This window comes from Vicugna pacos, chromosome 4 (genome assembly GCF_048564905.1).
Source record: "Vicugna pacos chromosome 4, VicPac4, whole genome shotgun sequence".
NCBI lineage: Eukaryota > Metazoa > Chordata > Mammalia > Artiodactyla > Camelidae > Vicugna > Vicugna pacos.
This window is the reverse complement of record NC_132990.1, coordinates 68,857,779-68,872,404: the sequence shown is the minus strand read 5'-3', so window position 1 is coordinate 68,872,404 and position 14,626 is coordinate 68,857,779. Positions and strand designations below refer to the sequence as shown.

The following is a 14,626-nucleotide window of genomic DNA, read 5'->3' as shown; positions in this document are numbered from 1 at the left end:
TGAATGCAAACTGAGGCCAGGAGTTGTTAACATTGTCACTTAACAGAACATATCGAGCAACTCAATAACAGCGAACTACTTGCCAGTGAATGGCCTTGGTTATTTCAATTACGTTAGTTACAGAGCTCTTAATGGATGGGACCACAGCACTGGGGTTATTGTAATCTACTGCAAGTGACCATTCATTCCTTCTAGCCTTAAGAACAGGCCAAACTGGGCTGTTAAGTTGAGAAATAGCAGGGATAACTATCCTTCCTCTTAAAAGATCAAGTAGAAAGAGTCTCAATCCTTGAAGGCCTTGTTTCAGTTTATACTGAGCTATAGTAACAATTTTAAGACGTAGGGGCAGATGCACAGAATCTCATTGGGTGAAGCCAACAGTTTTGGCCAAAGTTTAATTTTATTCTAGTGGCCACATGGCCAGTTAGAACGTTCATCCAGATGACGGGAAATCCAAGGCAGATGGGAACTGAGGCCACTGAAAAGTTAGATGAAGTTATTCTGCCATGGTCAGGGTAAGGCAGACTTGTTTGCCTTCCATCTATGTTTAGTGACACCCTGGAGAACATAGCGAGTTCCTTCCTTAAATTCAGTGGGGTCTCCGGGATGTCTGTGATTTGAAAAGTCTGTGATTTGAAAGCCATGATCCATCAAGGCCACAACAGTTTGCTTAGTGTGTGGTGGCAAATGGACCACTATGGTTGTATAAGGGTGATTGTCGATAGGTGGTGGCCAGGATCGCAAGGACATGCCATGTCCCTGATGAGGCTGGAAAGGTTGCCATTGTGTTAGAACAGGGAATGGGGCAGTGGGTTCTGCACCTTGGGAACCTGGGTTCTCAGGGGAAGGAGACCAGATGCACCATGTAGCTTGTCATAGAAGAGCCTGGAGTTCCTTGGGATTCTTACCTGAAACCATATACACTAGTCATTGGGAAGCCAATACCAGAGTCTCCAATATCAGGTCTTTTGAGGAGGGTCCTGCAGTGATGAGAAATGGCCCTGGAGACTCAGAAATGTGGGCTTAACTCCAGAGTAGGGTGTGTTACTTTTGGAAGTCAAGACCTGAGTATCAGGGTACTCCTCAGAGCAGACAAGAATTTTAGGTCATCTAAGCACTCTTTAATAGTAGTCGCTTGAGTAATCCAAGGGTGTAGGGAATTTTCTGGTGCTCCCTGGGGAATAACTGCCAGGTGTCAGTGTCAATGGTTGTCTGCTCAGGACTGATGTGGGTGCCAATCCCTCCATCCATCGGGGTGCCCAGCATTGCATTATTTCAAACTCTTTAATAATTGTTGTCCCTCTTCTAAAGTTGTCCATTAGGTGAGGGCACGTCCATCAATGACTACAGCAGCAGGATGGGCCTTTTTTCACACTGTGAATCCCCAACAGAGCAGGAGAAAGACTGGAGATGACCCCAGGAATGTTGGGGTGGGCGGATGCCCATTTCCATAAGTCTCATGGATCTTGGCATTACTTGTCCTCTCTTTTTGTACTCTATGTGTGTACTTTCTTGTTTTGCTTTTGAGGTAGCTGCATTATTGTACCGTGAATTCACATTTCCCATGGACTATTGCATATTCTTTCTTGCAGAGGGGAAATAACATAAGCCTTGTCAGTCGTGGGAGTTTAAGGCGAAGGTGAGTTGAGTCGTAGTAGGAAAGCTACGTTAATCATGAGCTACAGTTTTCTCCTGCTTTTTAGCATTCCATTTACCAACTTTTTGTTCTTTCTTTACCTTCAAACCACTTTACCTTCAAAACAGAAATGATTTGAAAAAAATACTCTCCTTGTAGTGATACCTCAACCCTGGATATTTGGTGGGAAAAGCTGAAGAGTGAATGGTTTTGACTAGTTACTCGGCATCTACTCTGCTCAGTTTCACTATCCAGGACTTTTATGTGGATGTTTAAACTTCTGCCATCCATCTCTTCAGCAGGAGAAGACTCTAATTGCTCCAGGGAGAGCCAGGGAGAGGCAAGAACAGACCTGAATCCTCTTTTCCCCCAACATCCTCTCACGGAGGGAGAGACCTCTTCCCTGTGCCCAGTCTTGACCTGGCCTTCTGCCCCCTCATCACATTCCAGCTCAAAACTCTTCCTTTTCCCCCTGAGTTTCTCACATTTTGATATGATTGCTAAGATTTCCTGGGTTTTTGGTTTTTCTCAGTTTCTCAAGGATTATCTTGGTGGTTGGGAGCCAGCAGTCTGAGCTAATAACCCTCTTAGGAAGAACTTGAAACCCAAAGGCTCATAGAAGTCAAACCACCCACCTCGTGATACAGGCCACGCACTCTCCGGGCCAGTTCGGAATCACAGATGGCTGTACTCCACCTCCTGTTCTGAATCCCTTCTGCCACGGTTCCCAGCTTTCCCAGGAGGTACCCCAGAGCAACCACCACACACAGAACAGAGATTCACACGCATCCCCGGGGACCAAACCCATCAAATGTGAAACCACCAATGCACTCTGCACTCCTTCCTCCCGTGCTCCTCCAGCTTCTCATTTGCCTTACCTCATTTGCAAATCCTTGCTAGTATTGGGAGAAGCTGTTGACTGGAACTGTGCATGTGATCCGTGTGAAGGAAGCAAAAAGAAAAAAAGAGAGAGGAAACTAGTGATGGAGAAGAACATGTATATTTCACATCCAGGTAACTATTATGTATATGCTTTTTGGAGTCAGATGTGTGGGTTCAAATTCTGACTCTGCCACTGATTAGCTGTATAACTTCAGGTGAATAATTTAACCTTTCTGAGCTTTTGCTTTCTCTTCTGTACAGCAAAAATATTTACCTCAAAGGCGTATGTTGAATACTGCTGAAAATAATGAAGATCTAAGTACATTTACGTATATGTATTTTTTTTCTTCCAAAACTTCTGGAAACACTGCATGATTGAGAATATTTTATTACCTCTTTTTGTGAGTGAGAAAATTGTGGCTCAGTGAGGTTATTTAATTTGCTCTGGTTTGGAAAGCTAGCAAAGGGCAGATGCAGGATTTGGATGGAGGCACCAAAATAACTCTATAAATTGATGTCCTTGAGTTCCCAAAATGATGTCTTTGGCCTCATGGAGATTGCAGTGCCCTTCTGCTCAGGAGTCTCCCCACGGCATCCTTCATGTCTTTGTTCCTCAGGCTGTAGATGAATGGGTTCAGCATGGGGGTGACCACAGCGTACATCACTGCTGCAATCCTGTCCTTGCTGGCTGAATCAGCAGAGGAGGGAACGAAGTACACCCCAACAGCAGACGCATAGAACAAGCAAATTGCCGAGAGGTGGGAGCTGCAGGTGGAGAAGGCCTTCCACTTCCCACTTGCTGATGGGACTCTCACAATGGTGGCCACAATGCGGACATAAGAAAGGACGATTAGCAAGGGGATCAGGATGGTTAATGCCCCTCCCCAGTACGTCAGCACACATTGGTTGGCATAAGTGTCAGAACAAGAGAGCTTCAATAGAGGGAGAAGCTCACAGAAGAAGTGGGGGATGGTGTTGTCAGCGCAGAAGGACAACTGAACCAGGAGAACGGTGTGGGTTAGAGAGTATGAGTGAGCGAGCAGTAGGGACATGACCACTAGCAGGACACAGCATCTGGGACTCATGACCAAGGTGTAGTGAAGCGGGTGGCAGATTGCCACAAGCCGGTCGTATGCCATCACCGCCAGGAGGAAAACATCTAGCCCAATGAACCACAGGAAGAAGTAGATCTGAGACAGGCATCCAGCGTAGGGGATGGTCTGCGTGTGAGCTTGGATGTTCACCAGCATCCTGGGGACCGTGGTCGATGATAAACCCAGGTCAGTGAGGGAGAAGTTGGCCAGGAAGAAGTACATGGGGGTGTGGAGGTGTGGATCAGAGCCAATGGCCAGGCTGATGACCAGGTTCCCCACCACGGTGACCAGGTACATGCTCAGGAAGATGCCGAAGAGGAGAGGCTGCTGTTCCTGCTGCTCAGACAGGCCCAGGAGGAGGAATTCAGAGACACTGAATGTGTGGTTTCCTGTTTCCATCTCCCTGGGGTTAACTAAGGAATAAAAGCAAGGATGACGCTTCCAAAACTTTTCTTGCCCTAATACTGTCTAGATGAAAACAAAAACATAAAATAAAGATGGAATCAGGATATTAATAGCCATGCATTATCTGATTTAAACCTGAAAGAGATCCATGACACCATTACTATTATACCCATTTCATTGATGAAGGAACTGAGTTGTTTTGAAAGAGTAAAGTTTAACTCTGGCAGTTCTGACTTTAGAATCTATGATCTTAACCTCCTTACCAACCTGCCTCTGATGAGGCACCCAGAACTAATGTATTTACTCACTCCACATTCAGTGAGTACTTACTATGTGTCCGCCCCTGCTCTAAGTATGAAACTATGGTTCTGGCCTTTATGTAGATCACATATTAGTCAGAGGAGTCATGTAATAAGCAAACACTTACATAAACAAGAAAATAAGTGCTAAACTGAAAGCAAAACGTGGCGATCACTAGCAGATTGCTTTGAATTTTGTGATCAGCAAAGAACTCACAATGAGGGAATGAGTCAGAAGGAGATTGCCATGTAAAGACTTGGGGGGGAGAAGCGCGTTAGCAGCAAGTGCAAACATGGGATGAGCACACGTATTTGGAGGGGCAGAAAGAAGTGTGGCTCAAGTGTGAGAAGGATAGGAAAATGGGGAGGTAGGTAGGGGCAGGGCTGCTGTGGGATGCCGACTCCCGGTACCATCAGACACCTGTGGGCATTGGAAGCTGTTTAAGCAGCAGATGGCTATGATCTGACTGATGGTGTGGAAAGATCATTCTGCTATCGTGGAGAGAAGGGTTGGAGGGGCCAGCATGTCTATACAAGGAAGGAGGCCAGTAAGAAAACACACGTGGGGCCCAAGGTAGAGAGACGGGGTGAAATGTGCGGATCTGGGCTGTGATGTAGAGAGTGTAGTGACTTGCCCAAGGAACCATAGTGGTGACCTGGGCTCTAGAGTAAAAGGCTTTTCACTCCTCCAGCTGCACTCTTAGAGGTACAAATAGCAAAATTCTCTGAATTAAACAGAAAAGACTTAAAGTGATTTCCTTTATCAATATTCAATATCTTGTAGTAATGTATGTATATTCATGTATGAATGAAGCATTATGCTGTACGCCAGAAATGGACACAACATTGTAAAATGACTATACTTCAATAAATAAATATACACACAAAAAAGGGAAAAAAGTATATAGCTAAAAATATCTGAGAAATGATCTCCAGAATATTTCTCAAATGGCAGAATCCCTGGAATGTCCTGGAAACATCAGGAGAATGGGAAGAAGAGTGCCAGTGGTATGGATAACTCTGAGTTATTCCCAGAAGGGGGAGAAAATGACCATTTTGAAGAGACCCTTTGCAGGACTGCAGTTATAAAAATCATTTATGACATGTTTACTATGTGCCAGTGAATTCTATCATTTAATACATACAACTTGTATGCCATGTATCTTTACCCTACATTATCAGATCAAGACGGCTCAGAGAGGCTAATTGACCAGCTTAAGATCACACAGCTCTTAAGAGGATAAGTCAAAATTCAAACTAAGATCCCTCTTCAATCAAACCTGGAAGTTAGTCCATCATGAAATTCTACCTCCTAAGGCAGGCTTTTATCTTCTCATGCATACAATAGATATTTGTCAACTACTTTGGGAATGTAACCATGTGGAGTAGATCCATCCTTTAGAATGCCTCCACATTGGGTCTAGGCAGCCATGTTTGTAATTTCTCATCTATTCAGACCTTTACTGATTACCTACCTTATGCCAGGAATGCCTGTGAGCACTGGATATTTAAGGTTAATCGAAGCAGCCGTAGTCTGTGCACATACAGGCTGACTGAGGACGCTGACAAACAATTAAACAAATAATATATAGTCAGAAACTCTGATTAATATTGAAAAGGAGAGATGGTGGTATCATTGAGGACATATAATTGGAGGACCACTTTAGATAAGAGTTCAGAGAAACGTCTCTGAGAAAGTTAAATAGAATTTGGGACCTAAAGTAGTAACTAGCTATATCAGGAGCGGAAGAAAGAAGAGTAGGAATGAAAACTTCCCAGCATACGTGAAGGTCCTGAGAAGGGAAGGGTCAGTAGAGGAAGACCAGTGTGCCCAGAGACGAGTGATCAGTGCCCAGCTGATCGCAGCCAACCTCAGATGTCCTTCAGCAGTAGGGATCTGCAGCCTGACGGCTTTCTCCTTGGACAACAACAAATTCACATCACAGTTCCATGGAGTCAGCTGGGCTCCATGGGATCTAACTGAGTCCAGACAGTTGTCTTTTCAAAACTTGGAGTTAGTGATACAGAGAATTTAGCCATTAGTTTTGGGCTCTGAAGATATGAGTCCCCATAGAGTGAGGCTAAGAGGCAGCATCCTGGGCCACAGCCTTGTGTGAACCTTTGTTACAGAGGTTACAGAAACAGATATATCTGCAGAGCAATCGTTGGAACAAACTTGGAGAGAAGAGTAGTCAAGAGGTGTGGCGTTCCTGGCGTGCAGGTAAAGAGCATGCTTAGCATGCATGAGGTCCTGGGATCAATCCCCAGTACCTCCATTAAAGATAAATAAAGTAAATAAACCTAGTTACCTCCTCCCATCCAAAAAAAAGGGGGGCGGTGAGGCATTCCAGAAAGATGTAGAGCGGCTGCCTTCTGATTTTCCAGTTTAATTTCATTCTCTTGAGTCGTTCTCGCCCCCACTCCCCATAGCAAGAGGCAGAATGACTTAATGCAGACTCTGGGGGAAAACACACCCGGGGGTCAATCCTGCCTCCGCCCTCTGTGAGCTAGGGGTAAATTACAAAATCTCTCCTGCCAGGCATTGTGCTAAAAGTGCATTACTTCTCTCGTTGCATTTTCTCTATCTTATGATATCTATCTATTTCAGATAAGGAAACTGAGGTATAAGGAGGTGAAGTAGTTTGTCCCAAATGCAGCAGCTGGTCAGCAGTAGAGCCCAGCCTTGAAGGCTGGTCTGTCTGACTGAGCACTCACCTAGCTGATCGCAGCCAACCTCAGATGTCCTTCAGCAGTGGGGATCTGCAGCCTGAAGGCTTTCTCCTTGGACAGTGGCAAATTCACATCACAGTTCGATCTGAAGACTTGGCCTCTTCTCCTTGTGAAATGGAGAAGAAATCCAGGGTTACAGGCCACTGTGGAGTAGATTTCTGGAGTCATAGTAAATGGAACTGAGAGGGCCCGAGGGGACTCGTGCTGGGAATAGTATCCGGGTTTGCAGGCTCCCGCATTCTCATTAGTGGGAAGACAGACTAGCTGTCTCTGAATCCCTAAAGAGAAGGGCGTCTCCAGTGGGGTTCCTCTTCTACTTGCAGACTCCCAGAGGCTCCCAGAGACTGTTCCTCTTGTCCATCCCCTCGGGAGGCACTGCTCTGGGCTTGTGCTACCATTGTTCCATTCTCTTGCATCTGTGACCCCCAGGGAAGAACTTGGGTGAAAGGTCCAGGCACCGTCTTGTTACTCCCTGGGACTCGACATTGTCTCCGCCCAAGTGTCTTGGCCAATATTCTAACCCTTCCGTGTGTTATTCTCCTCATCAAGTGCAACTGGCGTGTCTTTTGATGAACAGAAATTCTTACATTTATTGTAGACCAATTTATCAGTATTGTTTGATTTATTTTGTTCACCATTTTGTTTAGGAGATTCATCAATCTTTAGTGTATATTTGGTTTATGTAGCCTCATTCTGTGTAGAATTCCATTAGATAAATACAATACAATTTTTAACTCATTATAACATAGATGGGGCATTTAGGTTTTTTTCCAGTTGGGGACCATTATGAATAGGGCTGCTGTAGATATTCTTGCATCTGTTGATAAGCAAATATATGCAATTCTACAATGTACGTTCTAGGTGTACCTAGGCATGGAAATGTGTGGAAATTTACAACCCAATGGCAGTCCAGAGAGATTTACCCACATATCCTCCCATTTGTGGCGTAAAAGGGTTTTAGTTGCTCCACATCTTCAGCAAGACTCAGATTGTTAGTTAGTCTTTTAAATTTTAGTCATGCTGGTGAGTGTGTGAGAGTGCCTCATGGTTTTACTTTGATATTAAAAAGTGAATTCGACCGCCTTTTATTATGTTTGTTGTTCATTTGGATATTTTCCTATGTGGAGTAGCCATTCAAATCTTTTGTTTATTTTTCTATTGCATTTTTCTCCACCCTTTTTCTTATTGATTTGAAGAATCTTTTATGTAGTCTGGATTTGATTTCTTTGTTAAAGTTAGGTAGGCAGGTAGATAGATAGACAGACAGACAGACAGACTTTTCCTACTCTGTGAGTTGCCTTTTCACTATCTAAATGATATATTTTGTTGAACAACATATTGTAAATTTAATGCAGCCCTATTTGTCTGTTTGTTCCTTTATGATTAGTGCTTTCTGTATTTTGTTTTAACCTGGCCAAATATATAAAGATATTCCCTTATGTTATTTCCAAAAAGCTTTTGTTTTCTAACTTTTATATTTAGCTCTGTAATCCTTCTGGAAGTAATTTTTGTTTATGGCGTGAGTTATAATTCATCTTTCTTCTATATGGACATTCAATTACCCTAGCACCATTTGTTGAAAAGGCCGTCTTTTCCTCACTGCATTTCAGTATATTACTTTTGTCACATAGATGTGTATACGTGTGTAGCTATGCATACAAACCTTTGTAATGAAAAGTTTTTTTCTTTTGTGAAAATACCTAAGAGTAGAATTGCTGGGTCAATGGCACATATGTAACTTTATGAGAAACTGACACACTTACACACTTGACCCATTTCAAGTTACATTTTGCATGAGGTGCATCATAAGAGACTATATTCATTTGACACATATTCATACTGAATTGAGCTGGCACGATTTATTGAAATGATATCCCTTCCACATTAAATTGCCTTAGTGAATTTACAAAATATTAATTGACCTTGCAAGTATTGACCTATTTCAAAATTATGCATTCTGTTCCACTGATCTATATTGTTATTTTCATTGCTATGGATTTACAAAATATTTTGAAATTAGGTAAAGTCAGCCTGTCAGTTTGTTTTTCATTTTTCAGTTGTTTTGGCTATTCTGATCCCCTTTCACTTCTATATAAAATTAAGGATTAGCTGCTAAATATAGTCTACTGATACTCTGATTTTGATTGCATTGAATCTATAGATCAATTTGGGAGAGAACCAGCTCTATAGTAATACTGAGTCATCCAATCTGCATGCAAGGTATAGCTCTATTTATTTGAGTCCTCTTTAATTTGACTCATGAATGTTTTGTGGATTTGAATGTACGGTATTGCAAGTATTTTGTTAAATTTATCCATCTCTATTCTGTAGTTTTATACTGTCATAAATAGTATGTTAAAATTTTCAATTCCCAATGCTCACTGCTAGGATATAGAAGAATCATTGGTTTGGGGGGTTTGTTCATTAACTTTGTATCCTGCTACCTTGCTAAACTCACTCAGTTCAAATACTGTGGGGGAGATTTTAAAATTTTCTTTTCCACGTTTTTCTGCCTTCTTTATGATAATTTAGTTCATGTTATTCAGTTTATCTCTATTATTGGCTTATTAGGTATACGTCTTTTTTTGAGCATCAGGTTTCTATCCCAGTCTTTTTATGTTGTCTTCTTTTGTGTGTGCGTGTGTCTGCCCCATGCAAAATGCAATGTTTACTCAACTTTATACATAAATATAAAAGACTAATTAGTATGTAACCAGCATCTGGAGTAATATTTAAGGCTGTGATGTTGTCCCCAACTCTAGTCTATTTGGGATGTGGTGATGGAAATCAAAAAATTTCTAAGGAGTTTGATATTGGATATATTACAGCTTTCTTTCATTATTCCTTTATTTCATTCCATCGGCTCTGGCTTAGGTGACCCCATAGGTGAATGAGGACAATGTGGCTTTGTTGCCTCTTTTCCCACAGGGTTCAACCTGGACTTCCATTTTTCATGTATTTTCCTGGGCATTTTCAAAGTTAGGTTCTTTTCTTTTCAGAGGAGCAAGCTACATGCATTAGGGAGCTAAGACAATGGAGTGCATTGAAAGAAATGCTTTGAAGATATTAAAGTAACCTTGATCAGACAACTGACAAAAAAGATTTCAAGGCATAGTAGAAGCTTTAATAAAATTTCACAGTGAATCTTTGTGTTAATTCAACAAGAGATCAACTAAAAATTAAAAGTTGTACGTAGATTGATGTATTGATTTTGTATGCATTCTATGTATTGTTATGCATAGAAGTAGAAATGGAAATATTATTACAGGCAATTATTATAGAAAAAAAGCTATTAAATACATATAAAATAAATCCAATTTGTGTAAACATAAAATTTTACAAATAAAAACCATTGGAGAAGGATAAAAATGAATAGTGAAATGGTAATTACTTTGACTTTATCCTTTGTTTCCATGTCTGTTTTTTGGTTTTCCATCATGAAGCAGAATTAATTTTTAAGGCAGCAAATCAAAAAGGAATTTCCACTTGGGAGAAAAATCACTCTTCACATTCCAAGCTAAGAGTTATCTAGGTGAGGCATTAACCTGGTAGGGAAGGGCCAGTGAGGAGGTCTTTCCACAGCTCCTTCTGGGCTCACACTCACAGGGCATCCACCCTGATGTTATTTCTAAGGACAGTGTTTCCTCAAAGTCTGCCCTTAGAACCATCTGCCTCAGAATTACCTGACCCCCAGATCCCATGAATGAGCATCTCCGGTGGTGGAGCTGGGATCTGCATCTTTAACAAGCTCCCCAGGTGATTCTGCGGAACATCAAAGTTTAGGGACCACTGCCTGAGGGCATCTGTTCTGGAGGGAGTGAGAAGAACACTGAGCAATTAATACAGGTTTAATGCATGTTTCCAGCCAAGAGCTTGGTGCCCTGTCCCCTTGGATCCTCTCCCTGGTGGGTAGAGCACAGTCTTCACATCTCCATTTCTGAAGCCGGTGAATGAGGAGCAAGCTCCAGGCTCATGACTTTTCTCTCTGAAGACAGTGAGAGGTTTAAGACCACAGAAGTTGCAGGCTAAACCTGGTCTCTGGGTGTCCTACAGAGAAGCTCAGAAACCAGTCTGTAATCCTGGCAGCTAGATCACCTGAACATAAAGTTCAGAGGAGAACTGGGCATCCTTCGTCAGCAGCAGGTGTGTGTGTGTGTGTGTGTGTGTGTGTGTGTGTGTGTGTGTGTGTACACAGGTGCTCATCACTTCTCTGTGCTCTTGCGTAAGTTACATCTTATACTAGTTCCCAAAGACAGAGGGAGGAAGCATATCATGGCTTCTCTCTATGCAATAGCTTGATACAAGCTGTTTTAATTTTGGATTATGGATGTTCATGCGGTTATGAGAGGTTGTTGAATCAGGAGGAGACTGGAGAATGATAAACCTGAGTACTAGTAAAATACATATAACTGCCAGTAATAGTTTTATTTTTAAAGCAGTGATATTACAAGACTGAGCTTGAAAAAACTCTGAGTTCAATCAACAAATATGTTTCTTCTCTATTCAACTTTTATACATAATGGAAACTTTGGCTATTTTATTTTTGATCCACTTTAGTTTGAGTCTGTGTTGTTGAAGTATCTTCTCTACACTTTACTAATTAATGGATTTTGAAGTCAGATTTCAAAACTTCTATATGTTACAACCTGAAGGTCAAACATTATAATTGTATTTATACATACAAAGAGTATAGAAATTTGGGGGATTATAGCTTACTCTGCCTCTGCTAAGACACTGTGACACTTTCTCTTTACAGACTAGACACAGCTGCAAACTATGAGGCTGCCTCTCCCTTAGATGATGGAAAAATGCCACTGAACTCCTCTATATCAAATTCTCTTCTCCATTGACAAATTCTCTCATTTTACATGATAATACCATCCACTTTAAAGGCCTTTAGCAGAGACAAGGCAATGCAGACAGACATAGGCATATTCAGTAGAAAGGATCTCATTTTTTTTCTGCCTGCTGGTAATCAAAATTTGTTGATTTCTGCTTCTTTCCCCATCCATTCATCCTAGCAGACAGGAGAGGAGCATGAGGAGGGAGAACCAGAGCAGCGTGTCCCAGTTCCTCCTCCTGGGGCTCCCCATCCGGCCAGAGCAATGGGGCGTGGTCTTCACCCTGTTCCTGGGCGTGTACCTGACCACGGTGCTGGGGAACCTGCTCATCATCCTGCTCATCAGGCTGGACTGTCGCCTCCACACCCCCATGTACTTCTTCCTCAGCCACTTGGCCCTCACTGACATCTCTTTCTCATCTGTCACCGTCCCTAGGATGTTAACGAGCATGCAAACTCAGGATCAATCCAACCCCTGTGCAGAGTGCATAGCACAGATGTATTTCTTCATACTTTTTACTGATCTGGACAATTTCCTTCTCACCTCAATGGCATATGATCGGTACGTGGCCATCTGTCACCCTCTGCACTACACCACCATCATGAGAGAGGGACCGTGCACCTTACTAGTCATTATATCTTGGATTCTGTCCTGTGCCAATGCCCTGGGTCACACCCTCCTCCTGATCCAGCTGTCCTTTTGTGCTGACAATGCCATCCCCCATTTCTTCTGTGACCTTGATGTCCTGCTCAGGCTCTCCTGCTCAGACACATCCCTCAATGAGCTGGCCATCTTCATAGCAGGAATGGCAGTCATTATCCTCCCACTTACATCCATCTTGATCTCTTATGGCCGCATTGGGGCCGCCATCCTGAAGGTTCCATCCACCAAGGGCATCTGCAAAGCCTTGTCCACATGTGGCTCCCACCTCTCTGTGGTAGCTCTGTATTATGGAACAATTAATTCCCTGTATTTTTTCCCATCATCCAGCAAGGCCAGCGACAAGAACATAATTGCCTCTGTGATGTACACAGTGGTGACACCACTGCTGAATCCTTTCATTTACAGCCTAAGGAACAGGGACATGAAGGGGGCCCTGGAGAAACTCTTCAACAGGGCAACAGTCTTGTCTCAATGACATTTGCTCATCTTTATAATAGACACATATATTCACAAACTCCAGATCCTACACCTATAATCTTGAGCCCAGCATGGAATAAATGCTTAGCAAATATTTGATTACTTGAATTTTATTCTGTTACAATTATTCCCTTTTCATAGAAATTCTTTAGTATGAATTAATAATTTTGAGTTGATATTATTGAATATTGTTCTTGTGTATTAGATTGAGAAATTACATAGCTCATAGAAATTACGTCTCTCTTCCTATTTCCTGGGAATCCCATTAGTTCTTTTTTTTTTAAATCTCTAGTGAGGCAAAATTGACATGTAAATGTTGTGTATGTTTAAAATGTACAATTTGATGGTTTAATGTGTATACATTGTGAAATGATTACAGTTAATGAATGTATTCAGCACCTCCATGTAGTCACCATTTTATTTGTGTGTGCGTCTGGTGAGAAGACTTAATTTCAGATCTGCTCTGATGCAACCCCAGGCAACATCGCTAAGACCACCTTTGACACCATCTCCAACCCACTGATCCCACTGATTTTCCCAAAAGAAGCATCTCATAAGGTATAGAACAAAGTTTGCTACATTTTGGAAAAACATGAATGTATGATAAGGTCACAAGTTTACCGATTCTTCTGGAAGTTAATAATTAGGGACACTTCAGCTGAGTAGGTTATATTCTCCTGAAAAGTTAAAGTTAACATTACTTCTTCCAAAGTGTAAAAATAGACTTTTCTTAGAGAAGGGGAATCATAAATCCCAGAACTAGGAACTTCAGCACTTATGTTTCAGCTTTGGATACTGTATACATACATATTTTAATAATACAATAAATTATGTATTTATTGAAATATATAAGTATAATACAATATAAATAATATTTATAATGGAAATATATATAACCTATTATAAATATTATTTGTAATGAAGCCATAATATAAAGATTATATCTAACTATATATTATTTATGTTTCAATAAATTATATAAGATATGTTTTATTTATATAAAATATATATCTACATTTAAATGAATTGTGTATACATAGATATATAATTTCAACTACAACATGTATTTTAAGAGTAAAAATATGATCCTATTTCATCACAGATGGAAGGGGAAAAGTGAATCTACTAAAGAATTAGAATCACTTCGCTTCCAAAGGAAAAAAATCCACATGTATTAGATGATTATTTTTGAATCCAAGAGGCTATTTTTGAGGAAGAAGCTATAAATGAAATCAAGACAGAGCTCAGGGATACATAAAATTTAATTTATTTGTCATTAAGGATAAGAAGTTGGAATTAATATCAGAAAAATAGTGTGGCTGTCCTTTTCTTATAGACTCTGTCATTCAAGAGCCATTTAGCAAATGATCTACACTATGTCAGGCAGTGCACCCAGCCCTGGTCATTCACAGCTGGATAAAGACACAACCTTCATGCTAAAGAAGGAGACGTTCCAGTAGTGTAGAGACAGGTGAGCTAAAAGTGAGCATGAGTTTGCAAGTGCTCTAATAGCATACCACTACTAATTGTGCTTACTACGCATGCTTACTGTGTGTCAGGCACTGTGGTAAAAGCTTTACCTGTATTATCTATTTTAAT

At 41.3% G+C, this 14,626-nt stretch overlaps 2 protein-coding genes across 2 annotated transcripts; one reads left to right on the top strand and one right to left on the bottom strand.

Moving 5' to 3' along the window:
- Positions 1 to 3,066: 3,066 nt before the first annotated feature.
- LOC102535838 (olfactory receptor 1G1-like) lies at positions 3,067 to 4,011 on the bottom strand. The gene has a single exon (XM_031677151.1). It carries the CDS (start codon positions 4,009 to 4,011, stop codon positions 3,067 to 3,069), a length of 945 nt encoding a protein of 314 aa, XP_031533011.1.
- An 8,072-nt stretch (positions 4,012 to 12,083) lies between these two features.
- LOC102539251 (olfactory receptor 1J4-like) lies at positions 12,084 to 13,025 on the top strand. Its single transcript, XM_006205545.3, has one exon. It carries the CDS (start codon positions 12,084 to 12,086, stop codon positions 13,023 to 13,025), a length of 942 nt encoding a protein of 313 aa, XP_006205607.2.
- Positions 13,026 to 14,626: the final 1,601 nt, after the last annotated feature.